This window comes from Lepidochelys olivacea (genome assembly GCF_965140295.1).
Source record: "Lepidochelys olivacea isolate rLepOli2 genome assembly, chromosome: 3".
Taxonomy (NCBI): Eukaryota; Metazoa; Chordata; order Testudines; family Cheloniidae; genus Lepidochelys; species Lepidochelys olivacea.
In genome coordinates, this window is record NC_140413.1 from 7409979 (window position 1) to 7433407 (window position 23429).

The following is a 23429-nucleotide window of genomic DNA, read 5'->3' on the forward strand; positions in this document are numbered from 1 at the left end:
GCCATCCGCTTTGGACCGCATAAAGTGCCCCTTAATTCCCCCCCACCCCTGCAATCTCCACCCAGGTTGGGAGGTAAAACTCTGCAGATAAACTTTTGAACTCTGGGGCTGCCCTGACCAGGGACAGACTTTTGGGTCGTTGGACTTTTGGGACTTTGGGTGATTTTGGGTTGGTGGACTCAAGAACCAAAGGGAAAAGACACCTGCCAATTTGCTTGGGGTGGGTTTTTTTTGCTCATGGGTTGTGTTATGAATCCTGTTGGTGGTGTTTCTCCGACATAATGCCACATTGTTTCTCTCTGTTATTAAAAGGCTTTTTGCTACACTCAGACTCTGTGCTTGCGAGAGGGGAAGTATTGCCTCTTGGAGGCGCCCAGTGGGGGGGTATATATTTGTCACTGGGTAGGGGCTCGAGCCGGTTGTGCATTGTGTTATTGGAATGGAACCCCCAGATACTGAACCCAGCCCTTGTTGCTGCCAGCTCTGACAGGCAGAAGGGTTACATGAGTGTTTGTGGATCAGGACTCGCAGTGCAGCAGGTATCCTAGCAGACTGTGTCAGTGTGAAGTCAGAGACACAGTAAAGCTGGTGCATTAGATCCCCCAGCTCTGCCACCTCAACCTTGTGATGAGGGGGTGGGGGTTACTTCAGGCCCTTTATCCACCTCTTCCAGTGTAAATACAAATCCTTGGAAATTCTTCCTCTGCACAGGACACCAAGTAATAGAAGCTACCGTTACCCATACAGATGGGCATTCTATCAGCCACTTCCCACTGATTATTAATATGCACCAGACGGGAATCAAATCCTGACTCTCCTTGAGCCCAGCTGTAACTCCCTAGGCAAACTGCAAACCCTTCTCCTGGGTGCAGTTACTGAGACCTGTTTTTTATGAGCTGGGCTTTTCCGCTCCTTTGCCTGGTGCATTCTGTGGTACCTCTTGTGAGCCATAAACTTCAACAGAAATTTATAGAGCCAGACAAGGCCTTTCAAACACATTGTTGCCAATAAAACTGGTCAGGATTCACTGCCTAACAAACACTGTGCTAGAGAGAGAGAAGGAGGTGTGAAGAAGAAGAAAAGCAGGACTATTCTTCTCTATGGGCTTAAAGCTGCAGTAGAATAGTAGGGGGAGCAGTGAAATGGTTCAAGTCAGCTGTGATCTAGGTGCTGTAATTAAGTGTCCCTATCACTCCCAACAGTCTTGTCTCTGTCTGGGCTGACTCGAGGGTTGACACTTCGAAAAACTCTTTTGTCCTCAGAACAAAGTCGCATCAGGAAATGGCTCAGATTCTATCTATGAGCAGTTTGGGCCTAGAGATTGTTTTGGGGTAGGGTGGCCAACTTTCGCATTTGTGAAAACCGGACACTGAGCGCTGGAACCTCTCCCGCCCCCTGCTCTGCCTCTTTCCCTCAAGGCCCCGCCCCATCGCTCGCTGCTATCTCCACCACCCTCCCACTCCCAGCTGAGCAGGGCTCTAGAGGTGACTGGGGCAGGACATTGGAGAGAGAGCCGGGCTCCAGGGGTGAGTAACTGGGACAAGTCACAGGAGGGAGAGCCAGGCTCTGAGGGTGGGAGGGTGACTGGGGTAGGGCAGGGAAGAGAGAGCTGTGCTCTAGGGGTGGGGTGCAGGGGGGCTGAGTGGGGCAGGGAGAGCCACACTCCGGGCGCAGGCGATTGGGGGTGGGTGAGTGGGACAGGCAGAGCCATGCTCGGGGCAGGACAGGGGAGCCGCTGGTGCCTCCTTCCACGCAAGCCCTTCCTGAGCGCTCTTCCAGGCTACAGCAGCCCTGGTGTCAGAGGCTGGTTACTGTAGGCAACCAAACTTTTAGTGTCTGGTCAGCAGCGTTGACCGGACCCGGCCAGGTTCCCTTTTCTACTGGACTTTCTGGTCGAAAACCAGACACCTGGCAACTGTATTTTCGGGGGTGGGAAGCTGACAACACCAAGATCTCAGCTTTCTGATTGGGGGCCCTCAACATATCAGATTGAAACACCCCACTTGTGTGTCCACAGCCCCAGCAAGCCTGTCTTTCTGCGTTATTTTTAATGCACCCCTTGCTATAGTGTCGAAAGTCCAAGAAGCAAGTGTCCTAATGTAATCAATCTCAGAAATTCTATGACTGTGGGTGGAAATAAGACCTCTCAGTGTCTAACTGACCTGCACACAGGTGACATCTGGGTGAGAACTTGTAACCTGCTGCTCTTAAAACACAGGCCTTTACCATTGCTAGCTGTGTATATAATGCCATAGCTGTACACGGTGCTATGTTATAGGTCCCTGTGCCAAACATACAGGTCCCACAAAGTATTCCAGCTTTAGGAGGTGCCTTCCAGGGCTCCTAACAAATTCAGAGAAGAGAAGGGTGGACCTGATTCACCACTCTGCTATGCTAGTTTTACACTGGTGTAACTCCATTAACTTCTATAGGATTACTCCTGATTTACACCAGGGCATGCTAGCTCAGAATCAGGCCTTTGTTTCTATGCTTTTTATTTACTTGACTGTCCCTCTAGCCATTGATCTTCTTAATCTGTAGCCATAAAAATATAGCTGGATGTTTCACACATTCATAGATGATATAGCTCTCCTGCAAAGCAACCCCCAGGTCTGTCCCTGGAAGCCCTAGGAGATGAACGGATCTGATCTCCCACCTTACTTCCAAACGCTCCTGAGAGTCCTTTGCATGGGGCTGCCCTGGCTGCTAATGCAAGGAATAAAGGATTCTGGAGTGGATGGGTGCAGGTGGGGATCTCACTATGGGGTACAAGATGACCCTGGTATATTTCCAACAAAAAAAGAGGGATAGAAGGTGTCATAAATATAAAGGGAAGGGTAACCACCTTTCTATATATAAAATCGCTCCTGGCCAGAGGCAACATCCTGTTACCTGTAAAGGGTTAAGAAGCTCAGCAAACCTGGCTGGCACCTGACCCAAAGGACAAATAAGGGGACAAGATACTTTCAAATCTTGGGGCGGGGGAAGGCTTTTGTTTGTGCTCTTTGTTTACATGGTTGTTCTCTCTTGAGACTGAGAGAAGCCAGATGGAAATCCATCTTCTCCAACCCATCCTAAGCCAAGTCTCCAATATTGCAACCAGTATAGGTAAGCCAGGCAAGGCGGATTAGTTTATCTTTTGTTTTATGTGAATTTTCCCTGTGTTAAGAGGGAGGTTTATTCCTGTTTTCTGTAAGTTTAAGGTTTTGCCCAGAGGGTTTTGCCCTCTGTGTTTTGAATCTGAATACCCTGTAAAGTATTTTCCATCCTGATTTTACAGAGATGATTTTTACCTTTCTTTTTTTTTAATAAAATCCTTCTTTTAAGAACCTGACTGATTTTTCCATTGTTCCAAGATCCAGGGGTTTGGGTCTTTGATGATTTTGTAACAATTTGGTTAGGATATTATTCTCAAGCCTCCCCAGGAAAGGGGGTGTGTAGGGCTTGGGGAAAAACGTCTTCAAGTGGTCTCTTTCCCTGTTCTTTGTTTAAAACGCTTGGTGGTGGCAGATTACTGTTCAAGGCCAAGGAAAAGTTTGTACCTTGGGGGAGTTTTTAACCTAAACTGGAAAGAATAAGTTTAGGGGGTCTTTCATGTGGGTCCCCACATCTGTACCCTAGAGTTCAGAGTGGGGAAGGAACCCTGACAGAAGGGCTCATTTATTCCCATGAAGCACTTTACCAATTCTACTGCCCCCCATCTCCTGATGTGGCTCTAGGTGATTGCTTGTGTTATCTGTTCCTAATGCTGGTGACATCGGGACAGGGCAGCGTTACTGGTGCACCTGGGACATCTGCATGTCAGTCGCTGGAGAGTGAGTGAGGCTATGGCCTTGACTGACTTACGAGAACATTGAAGTTGTCCTGTTGGTTGTACAAGTGTCTGTTGCAGCTCAGACAGTCCCTCTGACAGTCGCCGAGCACGTGGGCAAACAAACACAGCAGCAAGAGATCCCACAGCAGAGCCCCCATGGCGGCAGTTGCAAGACCTAGAGAACAGAGAAACAAAGACAAGTAGCGCATTGAAGAGATCACTCCCGGTCTGTTAGAAAGAGAACTTCTCCATTGCTGAGTCACCAGAGCCGCAAAAACTCTTAAGCAACCGGATTATTTTCCCAGTATACTAACAAGGTGCATGTGGTCTGACTGGTCAGTAATTGCCAGGATCATGCTTTCATTTTTGGAAACAGATACTGCATTTGCTTTTGCCCCAGTCAGTTGGTGCTTCCCCAAACCGTCCATGATTTTACAAAACTAATGGTCAGGACTCCACTGTTCTGTTACCAATTCTGCCACTGATTCCCCATGTGACCTTGGATGAATCATTTAATTTCTTCAGATCAGTTTCCCATCATTAAATTGCAGGTTGTGTCTCTCCACAGGAGCAGTGTGAGACTTAATTGTTTGTAAGGCACTTTAAGATCATGGAACAAAAGGTGCAAATAGTCAAAGTAAACTGTTAATGAAGAGCCTCTGGTCTGAAAATGTATCTGTCGAAACTATTCAGCAAACGTGAGTAATGAATACACTCATAGGCGACCAAATTTGGCTTCCAAACAATCTGATAATTTAAAGAGCAGCTAAATCCATAACAAACCGTATTACTCATAATACTCCATCAGCTCTTAGTGACACATGTAAGGGAGATATTGTCAAACATATGGGACCAAATTCTGCTTTCAGACACATTCATACAATTCACATTGTCTTCAGTGATAGATGTACTTGTCTGGTACATTAATTTTATATTTGAGATGGTGCTGGAGGAAAACTGCATATCAGTGAGCTAAAGTGGGCCAAGTTGTACTGTCACTCTTACAGGGGTGTACCACTAAAATCAATGGGTGCAGCTCTGCCCTTCTTTGTGGCACTCTTCAAACCCAAAGCAAGTTCTGTTAAGCTTCAGTGTAACTGAAACAGGTTTTAAAAGTTAATTCTATGTTGATGAAGGATTGGCTGGAGATGGAATTTGTCTAGATGTGAAGTTTACCTTGACCCTGGAGTGATCACATGTTGGCTGTGAGGGGAAGTAAGTTTCTGTGACCCATCATAGTTTCTGAGCTGAGGCTGCCAGCCAAGGCAGCTGATTTAAAGCCAATTAGGGATGTAGTTTGTGGGATGTAGATCCTGTCTGCTAGGAGCTGAGCAGAGACCACCTCCCGTCTGAGCTAGTAATCTAGAAGTGAACGTGTTTGCATCTCATTCCCAGTCCTTGGAGCCATCCTCTTCTCCAGCTTCAGCTTGTTTGTATGCACTTCACTTCTCTCTGCCTCTCTAGTCTCTCTCTATTTCCAACACAACTAGAATACAAGTTTCTCTTCTATCTAAGGTTTCAGAGTAGCAGCCGTGATAGTCTGTATCCGCAAAAAGAAAAGGAGTACTTGTGGCACCTTAGAGACTAACAAATTTATTTGAGCATAAGCTTTCATGAGCTACGGCTCACTTCATCGGATGCATGTTATCTGATGAAGTGAGCTGTAGCTCACAAAAGCTTATGCTCAAATAAATTTGTTAGTCTCTAAGGTGCCACAAGTACTCCTTTTCTTCTATCTAAGTGCTTCCATAGCCCTTGTCATTGACAATATGACAACCCGAGCCCTCTCCCCGGGTTTGGTTGGCTCTAGGGCTCTACCTGAAGGACCTTTGTACCTCAGATCCTAATTTTCTATCCCACTTCCACCTCCACAAGTGCCAAAACTAGTTAGCAGGAATCAGTCAGCAGCTGCTGAGAATGTGAACGTAAGAACGGCCATACAGAGTCAGACCAATGATTCATCTAATCTTGTATCCTGTCTTCTGACAGTGGTCAATGCCAGGTGCCCCAGAGGAAATGAACAGAACAGGTAATCATCAAGTGATCCATCCCCTGTCGCCCATTTCCAGCCTCTGGCAAACAGAGGCTAAGGATACTGTCCCTGCCCACCCTGGCTAATAGCCATTGATGGACCTATCCTCCATGAATTTATCTAGTTCTTTTTTGAACCCTGTTATAGTCTTGGCCTTCACAACATCCCCTGGCAGTGAGTTCCATAGGTTGACTGTGCATTATGTGAAGAAATACTTCCTTTTGTTTGTTTTAAATCTGCTGCCATTAATTTCATTGGATGACCCCTAGTTCTTGTGTTATGAGAAGGAGTAAATAACACTTCCTTATTTACTTTCTCCACACCAATCATGATTTTATAGACCTCTATCATATCCCCCTTAGTCGTCTCTTTTCCAAAATGAAAATTCCCATTCTTATTAATCTCTCCTCATATGGAAGCTGGTCCATACTCCTAATAATTTTTGTTGCCCTTTTCTGAACCTTTTCCAATTCCAAGATACCTTTTTTGAGATGGGGCGACCACATCTGCACACAGTATTCAAGATATGGATGTACCAGGGATTTATATAGAGGCAATGTATTATTTTCTGTCTTATTATCAATCCCTTTCCTAATGACTTCCAACATTCTGTAGGCTTCTTTGACTGCCACTGCACATTGAGTGGATGTTTTCAGAGAACTATCCACAATAACTCCAAGATCTTTCTTGAGTGATAAGAGCTAATTTAGACCCATCATTTTATATGTATAGTTGGGATTATGTTTTCCAGTGTGCATTACTTTGCATTTATCAACATTGGATTTCATCTGCCATTTTGTTTCCCAGTCACCCAGTTTTGTGAGAAAGGGATCTTCGCAGTCTGCTTGGAACTTAACTATCTTGATTAGTTTTCGCAAAAAGAAGAGGAGTACTTGTGCCACCTTAGAGACGAACAAATTTATTTGAGCATAAGCTTTCATGAGCTACATCTCACTTCATTGGATGCATTCAGTGGAAAATACAGTGGGGAGATTTATATACATAGAGAACGTGAAACAACGGGTGTTACCATACACACTGTAACAAGAGTGACCACTTAAGGTGAGCTATTACCAGCAGGAGAGCAGGGGTGGGGGGGAAACCTTTTGTAGTGATAATCAAGGTGGGCCATTTCCAGCAGTTGACAAGGATGTCTGAGGAACAGTGTGGGGTGGGTTTGGGAGTAAACATGGGGAAATAGTTTTACTTTGTGTAATGACCCATCCACTCCCGGTCTCTATTCAAGCCTAAGTTAATTGTATCCAGTTTGCAAATTAATTCCAATTCAGCAGTCACTTGTTGGAGTCTGTTTTTGAAGTTTTTTTGTTGAAGACTTGCCACTTTTCGGTCTGTAATCGAGTAACCAAAGAGATTGAAGTGTTCTCCAACTGGTTTTTGAATATTATAGTTCTTGACGTCTGATTTGTGTCCATTTATCCTTTTACGTAGAGACTATCCAGTTTGACCAATGTATGTGGCAGAGGGGCATTGCTGGCATATGATGGCATATATCACATTGGTAGATGTGCAGGTGAACGAGCCTCTGATAGTGTGGTTGATGTGAGTAGGCCCTACGATGGTGTCCCCTGAATAGATATGTGGACACAGCTGGCAACGGGCTTTGTTACAAGGATAGGTTCCTGGGTTAGTGGTTCTGTTGTGTGGTGTGTGGTTGCTGGTATTTGCTTCAGGTTGGGGGGCTGTCTGTAAGCATGGACTGGCCTGTCTCCCAAGATCTATGAGAGTGATGGGTCGTCCTTCAGGGTCGTAGATTCTTGATGATGCGTTGGAGAGGTTTTAGTTGGGGGCTGAAGGTGATGGCTAGTGGCATTCTGTTATTTTCTTTGTTGGGCCTGTCCTGTAGTAGGTGACTTCTGGGTACTCTTCTGGCTCTGTCAATCTGTTTTTTCACTTCCGCAGGTGGGTATTGTAGTTGTAAGAATGCTTGATAGAGATCTTGTAGGTCTTTGTCTCTGTCTGAGGGGTTGGAGCAAATGCGGTTGTATCGTAGAGCTTGGCTGAAGACAATGGATCGTGTGGTGTGGTCTGGAGGAAAGCTGAAGGCATGTAGGTAGGAATAGCGGTCAGTAGGTTTCCGGTATAGGGTGGTGTTTATGTGACCATCACTTATTAGCACCATAGTGTCCAGGAAGTGGATCTCTTGTGTGGACTGGTCCAGGCTGAGGTTGATGGTGGGATGGAAACTGTTGAAATCATGGTGGAATTCCTCAAGGGCTTCTTTTCCATGGGTCCAGATGATGAAGATGTCATCAATATAGCGCAAGTAGAGTAGGGGCATTAGGGGACGAGAGCTGAGGAAGTGTTGTTCTAAGGAAATGGCTCACCTTGATTATCTCTACAAAAGGTTCTCCCCACCCCTTCCCCCCGGCACTCTCCTGCTGGTAATAGCTCACCTTAAGTGATCACTCTCATTACAGTGTGTATGGTAACACCCATTGTTTCATGTTCTCTGTGTATATAAATCTCCCCACTGTATTTTCCACTGAATGCATTCGATGAAGTGAGCTGTAGCTCACGAAAGCTTATGCTCAAATAAATGTGTTAGTCTCTAAGATGCCACAAGTACTCCTTTTCTTTTTGCAAATACAGACTAACACGGCTGCTACTCTGAACCCTTGATTAGTTTTGTGTCATCTGCAAATTTTGCCACTTCACTAGTGTTTACCCCATTTTCCAGATAATTTATGAACATGTTGAAAAATACAAGTCCCAGTACAGACCTCTGGGGGACACCACTATTTACTTCTCTCCATTCTGAAAATTTATCATTTATTCCTACCCTTTGTTTTCTTTCTTTTAACTGGTTACTGATCCGTGAGAGGACCTTCCTTCTTATCCCATGGTTGCTTACTTTGCTTTAGAGCCTTTGGTGAAGGACCTTATTAAAGGCTTTCTGAAAATCTAAGTACATTATATCCACTGGATCACCCTTGTCCACATGCTTGTTGACCCCCTCAAAGAATTCTAGTAAATTGGTAAGCCATAATTTCCCTTTACACAAACCATCTTGACTCTTCCCCAACAAATCAAGTTCATCTATGTGTCTGATAATTCTGTTCTTTACTATAGTTTCAACCAATTTGCCTGGTACTGAAATTAGGTTTACCAGCCTGTAATTGCCAGGATTGCCTCTGGCGCCTTTTTAAAAAATTGGTGTCACATTAACTATCCTCCAGTTATCTGATACAGAAGCTGATTTAAATGATAGGTTACAAACCACAGTTAGTAGTTCTGCAATTTCACATTTGAGTTCCTTCAGAACTTGGGTGAATACCATCTCGTCATAGTGACTTATTGCTGTTTAATATATCAGTTTGTTCCAAAACCACCTCTAATGACACCTCAATCTGGGATAGTTCCTCAGATTTGTCACCTAAAAAGAATGGCTCATGTTTGTGAATCTCCCTCACATCCTCTGCCATGAAGACTACTTAAACGTACTTAAAAATTTTTTTGCTGTTGCTTTTTGACTCTTTGGCTAGCTGTTCTTCAGATTCTTTTTTAGCCTTCCTGATTATGTTTTTTTTTACACTTGCCAGAGTTTATGCTCCTTTCTATTTTCCTCAATAGGATTTAACTTCCACTTTTTAAAGGATGCTTTTTTTGTCTCTAACTGGTTCTTCTTTGTTGGTTAGCCACGGTGGCACTTTTTTTGTCCTCTTACTATGTCTTTTAATTTAGGGTATACATTTAAATTGAGCTTCAGTTATGGTGTCTTTAAAAAGTTTCCATGCAGCTTGCAGGGACTTCACGTTTGGCGCTGTACTTTTTAATTTCTATTTAACAGACTTCCTCATTTTTGTGTGGTTCCCCTCTCCGAAATTAAATGCTACCAGGGTGGGTTGCATTGGTGTTTTCCCCCGCAGAGGGATGTTAAATTTTATTATGTTATGATCACTATTACTAACAGGTTCAACTATATTCACCTCTTGGACCTGCACCTGTGCTCCACTTAGGACTAAATCAGAATCTCTCCTCTTGTGAGTTCCAGGACTAGCTGATCCAAGAAGTAAGCATTTAAAGTGTCAAGAAACTTTATCTCTGCATCCCATCCTGAGATGACATGTACCCAGTCAATATGGGAATAGTTGAAATGGGCCAATAGAAGACTATGCTACCTTGTTTCAAGCACCTTTCATCTGAAGAGCTGAATACACTTTTAGCCATGAATGAAGACTCACACTTCTGTGAGACTGGGGTTGTTTATTGCCATGTTATAAATGGGGAGACTGAGGCAAATAGCGGTGAAATGACAAAATCAAGGTGCAGCAGTGAATCAGGCCTGAAGAAGTGGTACCCAGGACTCCTGCCAGTGGCTTGTTCTTTTAACCATCCTTCCTCCCCTTGTTAAGGAGACTTGGTACATTTCAAATTAAGATATCAACTTAAACAAAAGTGAGTAAAGCAGGTGGCCCACCATCTTTTCCCTTGTCCCCCAAAGTTCTCACCACTGCAATTCCAGCACTGGATATATTATTGTTTATTGTTTGTACTATAAGAGCACCCAGGCGCCCCGGTCAAGGATCTGAGAGTCACTGTGCAAGGTGCTGTACAAGTACATATAGGCTGAGGTCTGACCTATCTGAAAGCTCTCTCTTGAGCTGTTGTATGTAATCAGCAGGGCTGGGAGAAGTGGAACAAGGACTTGGGTCCTGGCACACAGGAGAAGCAGGTTTTCTTATTTGCATGACAGTAAGAGAGGAGACATGACACGCAATTACTCATGAACAGAGCCCAGGAGCAGGCAGGGTGCCTGTCACCAGGGTGATTTATGCTGAATACAGTGGGGATGCCAGTCTCTCTGCTTCCTGTGAAATTCCTGATCTGCATTTCCCCTGCATGGGGCAATGACTCCCACAAAGCAGGGTGGTGTGACAGATGTTCAGCATTATGTCTCCTGTCTAATGAGATGTTCTGTTTGTGATTCGCATTCCCGTCCTCAGTGTCAAGCAATCTCTGCATGTGTGGCACGAAGCTGGCAGGCTTCGGAAGGCCCCCTCCCTGCACGGTGACTTTCATTTCCTTCCCTGACACTGTAAGATTCTGCTCAGAGGTGACAATCCATGAATGGGGGTCCGCCCTATGAACTGGACATGAGCTGGGACAGCATGGGGCATTGCTTTCGATGGCACTGTTCTCCCTGAGCAATACACTGAGGGCCAGGAGCTCCTTCTGATCAGAGACCAAGGACTGGATCTAGAGACGATGTGTAGAGCAGCACAAATTCTACTCACTCACACAGCAGTGGATGTGGATGAACAGAAGAACAGTGGGATTCAATCCTGAGCCCCGCTCTGGCCCTGTTGGGCATGGGTCTTGGTGCGAAGAAGTCGGAAAGCAGCCTGATCTCCCCAGCTGGGAAATCCCCCCCACATGGACAAGTTCTCCACTGGCAGAGAGTCAGGCTAACTGACTCCTACGCCAGCACCTTCTGCAGCCCATAGTACAGGGGGCATGTCAAGTCATTCTTGGTGGCAGAGGGGAAGATGGCGTAGCCAGAACATGATGTGCTCTGGCAAGTCGATGGCAGATGATTCTTTGGGATCACGGCCATCTGGGTGTAGTTTAGACTAGCCAGGGCTTCCCTGAACTGGCCCCAGGCTGCTGAAGGAGTGGGCAGCCAAAAATGCCATGACAGGTCTGAGATGTACCTGTAGCATTTAAAGGAGTTGCTTGTCTCATTCCTCACTTTTGTAACCTGTGCCTTAAGACTGCCATTTTTTTGTCACTGTGAATAAACTTAGCTTAGAAGAGGCAGACGTGACTCTTATTCCAGAGGCTCATTTGCCATTACTCAGTTAGGTGAATAGCTTGAGCAAGGTCTTTAACCTTAGCGCACGTCACCATTCAAAAACAAAAATAATGAATCATTTTAGGTAAGGAAAGGCAATTCCCTCCACACTGGTCTTATTTGTCACAGTGTTGTTCTCCACAGTGGGGATAACAGCTTTTATTCAAATGATTAGCAGCTCAGAGCTGAAATTCCCATTCACCTGTATAATCAAAAACATTTTGTGAACTAGTTTTTTTTAGGGTGTTTCTGATGACAATAGTAAGGGCTAAACAAATTCTAAGAGGAAACTGTCTAAGTGGGATGATTTGGGAGGCTACAAGGTTAACTAAGCACTTGAGTACGCTTTTTACCAACTCCTTGTTGCAATAAGAAATCAGGTATAGTGCTTGTGATTGCAGCATTTGCTGCTCTGCCTGCTCTCCAGCTTGTAATTGCCCTTGAACAAATGCAAAAGTGAGATGTTTGATACAGACCTAATAAACGAGGGCCACATCCTGATGCAGTTGAAGTCAGTGGCACAATGCCAGCTGGACCTGATTCTGACCTTGCTCACACCAGGGTAAATTGAAAGTAACCTGGTCAAAGTCAGTGGAGTTCAGCGGGTGTCAAACTGGTATGAGAGCAGAACTGGGCCTGTTGACTTCAGTAAGACCAGGATTCGGACCACAACATTTCTTTTTTGCTTCTGTTTGTGGTTGCTGTGTGAAACAGGATCTAGTGCAACCCCTAAAAGTCTTTGTGGGGAAAGAGAGAGAGAGAGGAGGTGGGAAAACAGAGAAGGCTGGAGAAGACGATACTTTGAGACTTAGGGCCAAATCCTGGTTCTGTTCCCTTTGTGCCAGCTATCTCATTCCAGACAGGGATGAGAATCCAGGCCCCTAGCTCATGCCAAGAGAATGGGCATAGCTCCCTCATGTATAGAGTTTGCATGCAGAGCTCTCTTGACTTCAGTGAAAAGGGTGTACAGAACTTAGCCTAGGGTGCCTCTCTGGAAGAGATTTAAAAGGGGCTTTGTTACAGAGAGATGAGATGAGTCCACCTGCATAACTGAAGGGTTGCATATTACATTGTGAATCCTCTTTAAAATCATTCCCCTGGGTACAGTTTACTGCAGCGATGCTGTCAGTGGGTTGGAATGTGGTCACAGGATAATGTTACTTAACCACCTGCTGCTGCAGCATCAATTTACCGAAAATAAGTGATCAGATCCCTGTCAGAGCTGCCTCACATAGCACAGATCTGAGGTTGGGGTGCTGCCCCATTCACCCGACGTGGCACCTTTGCAGTGTATAGCTAATCCAGGCACACATATGCATGTAGCCTGTGGAAGAATCTCCCAAAGGGAAAACTAGACTGGACAATGCACTGGAGTATATACATAGGGAATCACCTTGTACTGGCATCTGAGGGATGGACTAGATTTGTGGCTCTCAACGAGGGGTACGCCTATTCCTGGGGATACGCAGAGGTCTTCCAGGGGGGTACATCAACTCATCTAGATATGTGCCTAGTTTTACAACAGGTTACATAAAAAGCACTAGCCAAATCAGTACAAACCAAAATTTCATGCAGACAATGACTTGTCTATACTGCTCTGTATACTATGCACTGAAATGTAAGTACAATATTTATATTCCAATTGGTTTATTTTAGAATGATATGGTAAAAATCAGAAAGTCAGCAATTTTTCAGTCGTAGCGTGCTGTGACACTTGTATTTTTATGTCTGATTTTGTCAATAAGTAGAATTTAAGTGAGGTCAAACTTGGGGTACGCAAGACAAGTCAGACTCCTGAAAGGGGTTGTGATATTGCACTCCATCTGTTTATGGAAATATGCTTATGAGTATGAATATAATGTAACTGAAATACCTTATCTTTTGCATGAAGCATATCTTTACAAAGCTTATGATCTGCTGAGTGTGTTCGTCCTATTTGTATGAACGTATCATTCTTGTATCTGAAGCTAAAAATATGAAGTATTACTCTAAAGTCCTATTGTAACTATGCAAAGTGTGAGCCATTAATGGTGGCTTAGGATCTTGATGGCTCTCATTAACTAGAACAATTGGTTGTAAATGGCTCTGTTTACTTGTAAGCCTTCCTGTTATTGTGTGACTCAGGCCGGAAAGAACGGAGGCTTGGGGGTCTCACAGAACATGTGACCATATCACCTGGTACTGGAATCCATCTTAAACCTGGTGCTTTTCCATTTAGAAGGAGGGGTGGGGACCCAGAGAGACAAAAGATTCCTGCCTTGTGCCAAAGCTATAAAAGGGGGTGGAACAGAACAAAGCGGCTGCCAGTCATGAGAAATCCCTGAGTTACCACCTGAGTTGGAACTAACAAGGGCTGTACCAGGGGAAAGGATTGGGCCCAGACTAAGAAGGAGTCTAGTCTGTGAAAGAAGCTTATTGGAACATCTCTGAGGGTGAGATTTACCTGTATTCAGTTTCTTAAATGTATTAGGCTTAGACTTGCGTGTTTTGTTTTATTTTGCTTGATAACTTACTTTGTTCTGTCTGCTATTACTTCAAACCACTTAAATCCTACTCTTTATACTTAATAAAATCACTTTTGTTTATTAATTAACCCAGAGTAAGTGATTAATACCCCGGGGAACAAACAGCTGTGCATATCTCTCTATCAGTGTTATACAGGGCAGACAATTTATGAGTTTACCCTGTATAAGCTTTATACAGAATAAAATGGATTTATTTGGGGTTTGGATGTGAAGGTAAGAGACCTGGGATCATTTCCCAGCTCTGCCACTGTGTGGTCCTGGGCAAGTCACTTTACCTTGCTGTGACTCATTTATCCCATCTGCAAAATGGGGATCATTCATCTTCCTCAGAGGGATGTCAGGGTGTGGAATCCATTAGGGCCCAAGCATGCCTGATAAGCGCTGCCCTGAGCTGGTGTCTCAGCGCTACCCCAGAGGGAGCTGCGGAAAGGATTATGGCTCCTTGGGCCTCTGCTGCACCTTAGGATGGTACAGCATGTCTTGCCCTGGTGTCTCCAGCTGGCTCTGCTGGCTGGTGTTGGGGCCATGGCACGTTTTCCCAGCAGTTCGTGGCGGAAACAGGTGCAGTCACATGCAGGGCATGAATATGCCATCTCACGTACAAGACCAGGCAAAGTAATCAGAGCAGTTCTGAGATTTGGAGCTAACATGTAGTTTGTTTACCTTAGGGGTTTCTACCGCCACCCATCACCCCGGCATCTGAGCACACCCTTGTGTATGTCACTGCTGAACTTGGCCCAGAGATATCTATGGATGTTGCAGCTGCTTGTTCCAGGTTGCCTTGTTGAATGTGGTCCCGTGACTCTCGTCCTATTGTAAATGCTCATTTCACTGGTTGATCAGAACCCAAGTGAGAAAAAGGGGATTTGGGTAGAGGGAAGCAAGCTGAGTGTAAACAGTTTGAAGCTGGGGGATTGGACAGGCATAGGAGGGAACATCCGTCTATTACTGGAAAATCAAGGTTGCAGTGCCATGAAAAACTAGTTTGTCCAAAGCTCTGATGCCTGAGAACAAAGACTCAGTTTGAGCCAGGGTCAGCTCTAACTTGGGGAAACATTTGAACTGGTTCCAATCTGATCTGGTCTGACCTAGTTAACTTCTCTGGGGCTTGTGATAGCGGCAAATGTAGAGAGGAAAAGGCTGCCCTCAGGATCCTCAAACCATGATTCTTTTCCCAGGCTGAGTACAAAGAACACATAAGGCAGTAAAGAAATGAAAGCTGGGCTTCTTCTTTCTGCTTGGAAGTGATGCTATGAAGGGCTGGTTCATACAAAGTTTCCTTAATTCAGTGTTACCAGCAGTGTAAGAGTGTTACCCAGCTTCCCATAAAGTCTGGAGTATCAGATTCATAGCACTTTGGTACCAGGGTCACACACAGTTTCTCTCTGGCTGGAGTAGAGTATGCCAAAGGCATGGAAGGGTTAATCTCAGTAGCTTGTTTGTTGTTTGCCGACTGTATAAGGGAGAGAGCTGATAAGGTTTGGAACTACTTTAATCTTTGCTGAGTCTCATTAAAGCTGGATGGCAGAATGAGTCAGAGCTTCCAGAGCTGGCAAAAGCTTCCAGAAGAGGGGCTGGGAATGGCAATCACCCTTTCAACTCACCCCTAAAAGTCATTCGGATTAATCTTTCTCACGATGCACAGAGGCAGAGTGACCTAAAGGGCAGAGCATGGTTTAGAGGGCCAGGCAGTGCTGTGTTCTAACCCCTGCTGCCACTGATTCCCTGGCTGTCCTTATGCACATTGTGTCACCCCTTTGTGCCCCAGTTTCCCCATCTGTAAAATGGGGGTTACTGGTTCTGGCTGATCTGTCTCACACAGTGTTATGAGGGCTAATTATTGAAGTGCATAGAATATCTTGGAGATGGGAAAAACTCTATAGAAGTGCTAACTGTTACTATCTGCAGCATCTCTCTGTCTGTGGCATCTCCTGCTTCTTTACCTGGTCACTACAAGGCTCTGGTTTTAAAGCCTGTTCTCATTTTTCAACTCTTACATTTGGGCTGCACCTGAGATCCTTGAATGAAAAGTGCTGTAGTGGTAGGAAGTGCTACGAAGCTCTTCCACTGGCCATTCAGGCCAGGCTAGATGATCTTAATGGCCCTTCTGACTGTGAAATCTGTTAATCATTCTACAAAGCGCAGTGGTCATTTTAGAATTAAGACTAGTATAAAGAAACAACACCCTACCAATACTTATTCATTTACAACCCTTTTATTGGAGTCTAATGTTTAAGACCTCTTCTTTCCCTTGACTTTATTAATTATTATTTCAGCCCAGAATGGCTGGCACCACACTCACTGACGTCAATGAGAGTGTGTGGCTTCCATCCTGCTCTCATGCAAGGCAGTGGGAAAGAGGCAGGTGTTGGCTGTAATTAATATAAAGGGGATTCTTTTGTGGCAGCTGCTGGACATATTCAAGACCCAGTAGTTCTTGCTGCTTCCCAGACTAACTAGACAAAGGCTGTGCTCTCCCCCGTACTACAAAGGGCAAAACTCCAGTGAGCCTGATTTTGACCACACTCACACAGTGTAAACCATGTAACTGCAACAGAGTTGATCCTGATTCATACCAAAGTAACTGGGATCAGGATCAGGCCCTCCAGGCAGCTTACCACACTCCTTTTGTCCCCAAAAGAGGTTTCAAGTTCACTGTGCCCTAGAAAGGCAGATTGCAACTGGCTGTCACAAAGTGGCTGAGGGAGACACACAGACTACCCTTGATTCTTTTCTTTCCTGCTAATTGAAAGATTTTATCAGCCCAGTCTCTCCAGGCACTAGCAATCATCACCCAGTGAATGAAACGCACCACAGAGAATTGGCTAGGACAGACATGTTCTGGTTAGAGAGATAAGCGAAGCAGCTGATTTGTACTGCTGTGCAATGTGAAATCCTGGTTTGGCACACAATTGCTTGTGGCTCTCAAGAGATCAACCATGAGGTGGGGTCAGAGCAGCAGCTATGAACCTTCCTGCTGTCATAAACTTCCCAAAATCAGCCCAGCCAGAAAGTGATGGGGGGTCCCTGGGATGGAGGGCAGAGATCTGAGCAAGGGCACAGAGGGCTGAGATATGGTCAAGAAGCAGCCACAAGTCCCCAGCTAGTGAATGTAGAGCCAGCGTAAACAGTTCCTACCCTGGCCTCACCCACCCCACCTCCCACGCAGCCCCAGGTGTAGGGGCACATGGCCAGAGCACTCTGGCAATCTTGGTTGGTGTACAGCCTTTGGAGCCCAGAGCCAGCCAGGGTAGTTCAAAGCAGCCCCTAGGTTGTCTTAAGTTACATGAGGGCTGGTGGGCCTTGCAACCAGCCCCAGGATTGGGAAGCCACTCCCACCCACACCCTTCTGCTGGTCATAGATGAGGTTCTGGCCCATAGACTTGTAATAACATTCAAATTCCAAATTTGGTGTCATTAAATGTAGCCAAAAATATGCCAGTCTAAGTCTAGCAGTGAGCAAAAGGAGAATTTCTCTCCAGATTCCCTCTCTGGGCATCAGCTTGGTGACTGCCCTCTCCAATAGAAATAGCATTTAAGGTACCAAGGTATGAAGAAAGATTTGAACTTGTCTTCTGAATGCTCAATGACACAGGGCCAGGCCCTGGAGCCCTTCCTTCATGTTGAAATCAACAGAACCGCAGGGTCAGAACTATGAGGCTTTATAAACTGCAGGGAGCATGGGAGGAAGAACGAGTGTGAAGGCAGGGAACCAAAGAGATGCCGATAGCTTCTGTGAGAGGCATTCCAGTAATGCAAATGGCGGCGTAAGACACTCGAACGTACTAGCCTATAGTCAGGTTTCAGAGTAACAGCCATGTTAGTTGTAGCTCACGAAAGCTTATGCTCAAATAAATTGGTTAGTCTCCAAGGTGCCACAAGTCCTCCTTTTCTTCTAGCCTATAGTCATCACATCTCCACCCACAGGGTGTCAAGAGGAGAATGTACCCTTATTCACGGAATTAGCAAAAAGTATAGATGAAGCTGTAAAGATTTTTTCCCCAGAACAAATATGTGCTCAGCAGAAATCTCTGCCTGGAATAGGGGTATTGATGTAGCTTCCAGAGGGGAAAGGGGAGGGTGGGGGAAACAAGGCATCTCTCCCTTCCAACCTGACAGGGAGGGGCGGGGGTATGCAGATTCATTCATGTTTTGTAAAGTGTTTGGGATCTCTGGATGGAATGTGTTAGGGAAGCATAAAATATTGGTAATTATTATCACTCAATGTAGCTTAATTGTGCTCAATTTCTACTGTGAAGTAGCCAAGCTGTAAAGCACTATGGAAATCCAGCCTACTAATTCAGATATTAGGAGTCTGGCTATTGGAGGAATATCTGTGGTTCCAGACAGGAGCATGTTGGAGGTATATAAAATTATGAATAATACTGAGGCCACTTGTACTGAGCACAGCTCATGAGATCAGTCAAGCACGTCCATTAATAACCCTTTTCCATATGATACAAGTGGAAAGGGAGGCATAAAAGAACATGCTATTTTTAAAAAGTAGCATATGATTAAGCTGTGGAACGTGCTGCTGTAGGATGTTGCGTTGAATGGGTTAGTAAGATTGAAAAATGGATTAGACATTTAAATGACTAAGAATAGTACCGGCCAGTTAGAATAAAAACTACAAGGCCCATCAGTCCTCATGCATCAGGGCACAAACTGATCAGTAGCAGGCTACTAGGAAGAAATTCCTCCCCATCAGATAACACTGCAGAAAGCACCTTGTCGGTCAAAACATGTTGCCATTTGGTAATACTGCTGTGAAACAACCTAAGAAGTCAAGACTGAACCTGTTCCTGTGACCTACTGTATCCAAGCCAGCCAACTCTTCAGCTCAGAGCTAGTCTTACTTCATGCTGCAGATAAGCCTAATGCTGGAGTCTGGCAGTACTAAAGACCGAATACTTCCTCTCATAGGCATCTTCTATTGCACTAAAGCACTTTATCCAGGCAGAGAACCAGTGGCAGGATCTTTGCCCTCTTGTTTGTCTTTGGAAAATTAATTTAAAAGGTACTGATGCTTTTATACTGAGCGTTTGTGAGAGCAGGCTCAGAATTATTAATTCCCCCTCCCACCCACTGGCTGCTCAGCAATCTCCTAAAGGACGTAGCAGAAGCCCCATTGCTTGGGACATGAGGCTGGACACAATGTCTAGGAGGGAACCATCCCACAGAGGGGAGAGGGGATGGGCTGGATGGTCTAGTTTTCCTTCTGTAGACTCAATAGCCAGAAAAGTTAGAATCGGTGACAATATGATCAGTTTTCTATAGCTTTGTTGGTGTGTGTGGAGCTGTTGCTCTGTGGGTGAAGTGATACTGAATCAGTCATGCTCTTACTGAGCTAACAGACAAGGAAAAGGGTGATTTCCATACCAGGGAATGACAAAGAATTGTACCCTGCATTCTTTAAAGTTTTCATTTATAAAGTTAATCCATCCATAACATTCTTTCATTCATTCATGCACACACACCAAAGTGGGGCCTGAGCGAAAGCCCAATTGGAAAGACTCCCATTGTCTTCAGTGGGCTTTGGATCAGGCCTTTGGTCTGAACACGCTGTGGCTAGCAGATGTTAGTCGCAGGGAATGTGTCCAACTGATTTCAGCAAATAGCCACAACATTGTCCCATAGTGCCCCCCACTGGCAACAGTTAAAACATTGGCAGTTTTGCTCTCTGAATCTCTCTTCCAATGCTAAGTATAAAGTTATGACTAGCCTGTCTGTAAGCAAGGAAGAATCTGATTCATAAAACAGAAAATGTTGTTTTAAAAGATGTATGTATACAAAATAATAAGAATATTTAACATGTCTAGAGTATCTTAAAGCAGTTCACAAACATTATTGAAATCACACTCCTTTGCAAGAATGGGCGGATAAGAAGAAAATTTTATTTCTGTCTTTAGTGAGATTTCAGTGAGGGTTTTTATTGGCCATAGATTCCTCTAGTTTATTTGATGCTTGCAGAAAAGCAAGTGTATTCTCTTGTTAATTCACTAAATTGTTCAATTGGTCATAATTGGCCAAATTATAAGATGGAGTAAATCTATAGATTCAGAAATGCAATTTAGAGGTAGAGCAATGTTGGGAAAAGCTTTCCTTGCCGTTCTCCTTCCAGTATAACCCAGTTTGAATCTCAGTCTTCCTACCCCTTCTTGTCCTGCACGGGTGACTGCAAGAATACTCTGTTTACCTTTTTGTGTGTTTTCAAAAAGATCAAGGCACCGCCCCTAATTCAGATGTCTTTGAGAACACCTTCCAGTCAAGTTCCAAAGTTAGTGATCTCTTTTGTTCTTGCTTTAAATTAGATGAGATAGAAATACCGAATGGGGGAAATAATGGTGCAGTGCCGGAGGGAATTCTGAGCCTGGGTCAAAGAAATTCTCCTGGGAATTATTGCACAAAGCTCATAGCAATTTATTTTTTAAAGATAGCAAACAAAAAACCCCCCATTTTGTTCAACTGAGGATCAGGCACCTGCAAAATATTTGTCTAGAATGAGCAGTCATGTAAATGATACCTGTCTAATAAATATCAATAGAAATAACAGGGAGGGTAGAAATCAATAAACATATTACTAAGAAGATGATGTGGTTTTTCCACAGGGTTAGTAGATTTCAATACACTGAGCAATTCCATCTTCAGTTACATTTGGTCTTTCATGTAATTAGGTCCAAGAAAGATTTTCTAGGCAGCTGGATTGTGAAGGCAAAACTTTTTTTTTCTGAACCACTCACCCAAACTAGCATCTTAAGCAGGGTCTGATCTTTTAGTCCCTTTCAGCCAGAGAAACTCCTTAAAGGGAATGTATTTATTGTAACCCTTTAAATGGGGGGGGAAATCTCAGTAAAACCAAAAGCCTCTCCCATTGTCTTTATACTAAAAGGATGTCCTGATCTGAAGAAGCACCTGCATGCAGAGAGAGAGAGAGAGAGAGAGAGAGCGAGCCCTTGTGGTCCTCTGTTCCCCAACGACACAAAGAGAGCAGTGCTGGTATTATCAAGCAATTACCTACCTGAGGGTGTGTTGTCAGTAGCAAGGCTTCCTCTGATATGTGACTCTTCCACAGTGTCTCTGTCACAGTGGTGTGTGTGTATATATATATATACAGTGTATACACACACACACACACACACATACATCCACGTACCTCCCTCCCCAGCCTACCACCACGTGCATCGATGAGCCCACCCCCAGGATGCTGGCTGGCTGACACGCTAACTAACAGCCGGGGAGCAGCACTGTGCCCTTAGCATCTCCCCCCCTCCCCACTTCCCCCAAAACCCTTCCAGAAACAGTGTCACTTCGCGATCTCTTTACCGGAACCCTTTAACGTACACGCCGTGACACCGGCCTGCTGCGGACAAGCAGTACCTCACAGCATTACTCATTCTTAGGAGGTGCAGCAGTAACTGACGCTCAGACCTCCCGGTGCCAGCTAACTGCAGCACAGAACCCCAAAGCAGCTCAGTCAGAGCCACGGCATCCCAGAAACGAGCCAAGAGAATCCCAGGTTTCCAGTCAGGAAGGGACTGAGCTTCCCAATCCCCTGGCCTGCACCTCACTCACAAAGCACTTCAGCTGAATCCAGAAGGATGAGGTGTGAACATGTAGCACCTCTTGTTCTCTTCCCAGGGCTTGTATCATTGCATATGAAAAAACACTGACAGGGAGACTGTGTGGTGATGTGCAGAGAGCCCTGGACTGGGAGACGGGTTCTGTTCCAGTCACTTTATTGCTTTGTGACTCAGTTTCCCTTTCTGTAAAAGTGTCTTGAGATCTAAGGATGAATAGTGCTAGATAAACGCTTTGTGATTTTTTTTTGTACGCTCTGGAGAGTTTGAGAGTATTATTAATAATTCTTTGCCTTTATATAAAGTTACTGGCAGCTTTCATCCAACAAGCTCAATGTATTAAGCTTCACAAGACCCCTGTGAAGTAGGAAAAAGATTGAGAGGGATCACTCCACCCACCACTGAAACACAGGCAGTGCTGGAATGGAATTCAGCAGCTGTTTAGAAGCACATCTGAACCTACCCAACAGTATAAGCCAGAGTGCTAAGGAGAATTCTGGCTCCCACTGAAACTGCAAAGGGGAATTTTAGGAAGACGCTAGCTAGAATTTTGCCAGAACATCGGGATTAAGTGGCATTTTTATATGAAAAGTACCAGGAGATCCAAGATACCAAATGAATAGGCCCTGGGTTTTCCACCTTTCCTGAAAGATGGTGCCTCCCACAGCACAGCACCCTCCCCCGCCTGCACCTTGCTGGGGTGTTGGCTCAGTACTAACTCAGGAAGGAGTGCGAGCTACGGAATTGCCAGCACTACTTCCTGCATCGCCTAGATGCTCTCTGGAGATCTCCCATTCCAGGCCATTCTAAAATCTAAGCACCACCCCCTTAGCCCACTCTCCAACCCTGCTACACCAGCATGTAATATCTATAACAGGCCATTCGTGAAGCTTTTTCACAATATAGAGCTGTGACAGCAGCAGAAACACTACGCTGGAGGGCAGGAGGGAGAATGTGGGTGGGGATGTCAGGAAAAGAGGTGGTAACGGAGAAGCATTGGGGGTCAGGGCTGTGTCATACAAGGGTTGGGAGTCAGGTTCCCAATTTCATCCTGCTGCAATAGCAGCGGGCAAAGAAATAGCCTCTGCTAGCGGGGAGGAGGAGGGAGTGGGGCTGCATAGGAGGGGCCATAGCCATGTGTAGAGATGCAGTGGGAATCCAGAGTGCCTGGGAGGCGGTGGAGATCTCTGAGGTTTGATGTGGTTGTGTCCATGTGGATAGGTGACGGTGCAGACCTCCTGGGAGAGCAAATGAATGGGTCCTGCTAGCCAGACGTAGGTGAGTGCTCAGAACAAAGTGATCTTGCATCTGCAGAGCACCAATTGAGTGTGAAGCCCCACCTCCAATTTGCTCTATAGGGAAATGTGGCCATCACTTGCCTCTCCCATGGTCTTGCCCCTCATCTGAGATCTACTGGGTGGCAAGCTGCTAAACAAGAAGTCTCTGAGCAGTTACCTGGTTGTCTTATTTTTCTGGCTGACCTTGACTAGAGGCTGCAGTATCCAGCAGAAAATCCCTGCGCTGGATTATTTAATCAAGCAGTGATCACCATGGATTGTGAAGAGACAGCCACTAATTTCTGTGCAAAAGCAGTGAATGGATCTGATCCCCAAAATTTAGACCCCAAAGAGCAGCACAAGGTAACTAAAATCCTTTTCTCCCCTAAGAA

At 45.1% G+C, this 23429-nt stretch overlaps 1 protein-coding gene across 1 annotated transcript in view; it reads right to left on the bottom strand.

Annotated features, from left to right (window-relative positions):
* PNOC (prepronociceptin) overlaps positions 1–21282 on the bottom strand; it is a 46829-nt gene extending 25547 nt beyond the window's left edge. The window contains exons 1-2 of the mRNA XM_084624794.1: positions 21202–21282; positions 3847–3989 (exon numbers count right to left, since the gene is read on the bottom strand). Of these exons, the coding sequence (XP_084480920.1) occupies positions 3847–3972 (126 nt within the window). The 5' untranslated portion in view covers positions 3973–3989; positions 21202–21282. The remainder of the gene's footprint in view (positions 1–3846; positions 3990–21201) is intronic.
* Positions 21283–23429: the final 2147 nt, after the last annotated feature.